General features: G+C 32.2%; 1 protein-coding gene across 1 annotated transcript; it reads left to right on the top strand.

Moving 5' to 3' along the window:
• The first annotated feature begins 434 nt into the window (after nt 1–434).
• On the top strand, nt 435–1,803 carry LOC114935031 (uncharacterized). The gene is made up of 4 exons (XM_085483709.1): nt 435–645; nt 755–865; nt 1,037–1,438; nt 1,544–1,803. Exons 1-4 carry the CDS (start codon nt 435–437, stop codon nt 1,801–1,803), a joined length of 984 nt encoding a protein of 327 aa, XP_085339835.1.
• Nucleotides 1,804–3,312: the final 1,509 nt, after the last annotated feature.

The raw sequence follows: 3,312 nt of genomic DNA, 5'->3' as shown, positions 1-3,312 counted from the left end.
AGAGGGCTCATGAAAATAATGACGCAAGGTCTCAACGACTCAAAGCTGATGCCCAAAGACATGCTCAACAGAGGGCTCATGAAAATAATTACGCAAGGTCTCAACGACTCGAAGTTGATGCTCAGAGACATGCTCAGGGAAGGCAACAAGCTAGACAATTAAATCATCATATTGCGCTAATTGCCAAGGGCAATGAAATAAATGTATCAGTTCATACACTTGGTCAAATGAATATAGAATGCCAATTTTGCAAATCGTTAAATTTTGAATGTGAAAAACCTAAAGATGGGAAATTTACATATTGTTGTCAAAAGGGTAAACTTACATTAAAGTCAATAAATTGTCCTGATTTGATTAAAAAATTATACATGGGAAATGATTATGCATCGAAAAATTTCCTTCATAATATTCGTTCATATAATAGCGCTTTAGCTATGGCTTCTATGGGTGTCCCGGGCAATAGAAATCCATTGAATGTTGTGAACAATGCTTCTTATTGCTTGAAGATTCATGGGCAATATCATCATTTGACTTCGACAGCAATGCGCTCAGCGGATGGGCAAGCTCCGCGCTTTGCGCAGCTTTACTTTTTAGATACGGAAGAAGCTATAAATCATAGAATGAATAAGAAAGTTAATCAAGAATGTGATTTTGAAATAATGAAAAATTTGTCAAGTTTTATGGTTCAATGCAATAAATTTGCAAAGACTTTCAAGATGATGCGTCAAGTTGAACAAGATCTTAAATCCGATAGGCAATAAAAATATAAATTTAATGTCTTTTCGAAACGATCCTCAACATGATCAAAGAAGATATAATGCTCCACAAGCTAATGAAATAGCTGTGGTTTTTCAGAATGTAGATGGTGAGCCTCCATTTGAAAGAGACATTCGGATTTATAATAAAAATTCAAACGATGTTCAACAAATATTAATTCTGGACAAAAAGTGTGACCCAATGTGTTATCCTTTGTTATATCCATATGGTAACGATGGATGGCATTCAGAAATGAAATCGTATAATTCTAAATATTCAGGATTTAAAGTAACTCAAATGGATTATTATGCTCATCTGCTGGCACCAAGAGCCGAATTTAGCCAATTTAAAAGAGCAGGCAAATTGAGATGTCAATTTATACTTGATGCCTATATGAAAACTGAAGCCAGAAGACTTAATTGTATTAAATTAAATCAACCTCAATTAAGAGCAGAACTTTATTCAAGATTAATGGATCACCTTGATAATCGAGCACAAAATGAGGGAATTACAGTTGGTGTACCTGTAATATTACCATCTTCATTTATGGGCAGTCCAAGGAACATGCAAGAAAGATACCAAGATGCCATGTCTTTGGTAAGAAAGTATAGTAAACCAGACATTTTTCTAACCATGACTTGCAATCCTCAATGTCCTGAAATTAAGGATAATCTTGATGGATGTCAAATAGAGTTTCGACCTGATTTAGTCGCTAAAACATTTAATTTGGATGTCAAAGAGATTTTAAAGGATTTAATTCAAGATAAAATTTTTGGAAATATTATAGCTTATGCAGGTGTGATTGAATTTCAAAAAAGAGGACTTCCACATTTGCATTTACTTGCAATGTTGAGCGATGAAGATAAGCCCCGACTTCAAGAAGTCATTGATATGATGGTATGGGCTGAAATTCCTAATGAAGAAAAATATTCAGAACTTAATGAAAAAGTTTTAAAACACATGATTCACGGTCCATGTGGAGATCCCTCGAGGAGATATCCTTGCACTGGGGACGATGGAATATGTTCAAAAGGATTTCCAAAATAATTTAGTGATAAAACTAATGCTAATGTAAATGGATATCCCATATATCAACGTAGGAATATTGGAATAAAATACATCGTTAGAAATAAAGAAGTGGATAATCGATGGGTGGTGCCGTATTCACCATATTTAATTATGAAATATAATTGACATATTAATTTAGAAATATGTTCATCAGTGAAGAGCGTAAAATATCTATATAAATATATTCATAAAGGATTTGATTGTGCTGCAATTGAAGTGCAAGCACGAGATGGTACAAGATTCATTAGAATAGATGAGGTTAACTCATTCATGGATGCAAGATATGTTAGTGCTCCAGAAGCAATGTGGAGACTTAACGGATATGATTTGTTCATGAAATCTCATACAGTAATAAGATTGGCAGTTCATTTGTCTAATCGCCAAATGGTTTATTTTCGAGCAGGAAATGAAAAACAAGCTGCTCAAAGAGAGCTAAATCGAGATACTACGCTGACTGCATGGTTCAAATTAAATCAATATGATGAAAATGCAGTAAATTATCTTTATACAAATATTCCTTATCATTACCCAGATAACCAAGCGTGCGATTCCTGCACAAAATACCGCTACTGTACTATTACTGTGCCGCCACGAGATGGCAGCATACGGAGTAACCGTATGGTAACAGTACAAAACCAATACGTGATATTGTAGTACAGCGTATCATCATTGTACCTGTACTACGTATTAGTGCATATTATCGGTACATATCTTACAATACAGTTCGTACGAACCGTACCTTACCAATATGGCGTATACAAATATTATTTTTTATAAAATTTAAAAAAAGGTAAATATTGTAGGCCAACTAAACAAGCAATTAAATAAGATCTAAAGATTTATTAATAATTAATAAATAATTAAATTCTCATTCCGTTAGAGAAACAATATACAGCGTAAACGTTTCGACTGCACTACAGTCTTTTTCAATACATAAAAATCAAATATTAAAATACAAAAGTTAAATATTAAAATACAAAGTTAGTTAAATATTAAAATACAATGTTAAACGATTCTTCGCTGATGACCAATGGATGAGTAAAACGATTGGTCTGAGATTTCAAGTTTTGCGACATTTAATCATGCTGTGGATATTTTACGCGAATTAAATTAATATCAGAGAAAATGAAAAAATCTTTCAACTTACATTATCGTTTTAACAAGTTCTTCTTCTCGACATTTCAAGTGTGTGTTGCGAAGTCTAAATTGGTCATCAGCGAAGAATCGTTTAACTTTGTATTTTAATATTTAACTAACTTTGTATTTTAATATTTATAACTTTGTATTATAATATTTGATTTTTATGTATTGAAAAAGACTGTAGTACAGTCGAAACGTTTATGCTGTATATTGTTTCTCTAACGGAATGAGAATTTAATTATTTAATTATTAATAAATCTTTAGATCTTATTTAATTGCTCGTTTAGTTGGCCTACAATATTTACCTTTTTTAAATTTTGTTAATTTATACGAGCCTTTCATTAATTA

Source organism: Nylanderia fulva, unplaced genomic scaffold (assembly GCF_048542155.1).
Source record: "Nylanderia fulva isolate GAGA-0341 unplaced genomic scaffold, ASM4854215v1 Scaffold260, whole genome shotgun sequence".
NCBI lineage: Eukaryota > Metazoa > Arthropoda > Insecta > Hymenoptera > Formicidae > Nylanderia > Nylanderia fulva.
The sequence above is the reverse complement of the archived record's forward strand: the minus strand, read 5'-3'. Positions and strand labels throughout refer to the sequence as shown.

Excerpts from the sequence above, each read along its gene's own strand:
- LOC114935031 (XM_085483709.1), top strand. The coding sequence starts at position 435 with ATGGCTTCTATGGGTGTCCCGGGCAATAGAAATCCATTGAATGTTGTG. Across the intron at positions 646-754 it reads TAAGAAAGTTAATCAAGAAT|GCAATAAAAATATAAATTTA; the intron begins GTGATTTTGAAA and ends TAAATCCGATAG. Across the intron at positions 1,439-1,543 it reads TAAGGATAATCTTGATGGAT|CTTATGCAGGTGTGATTGAA; the intron begins GTCAAATAGAGT and ends GAAATATTATAG.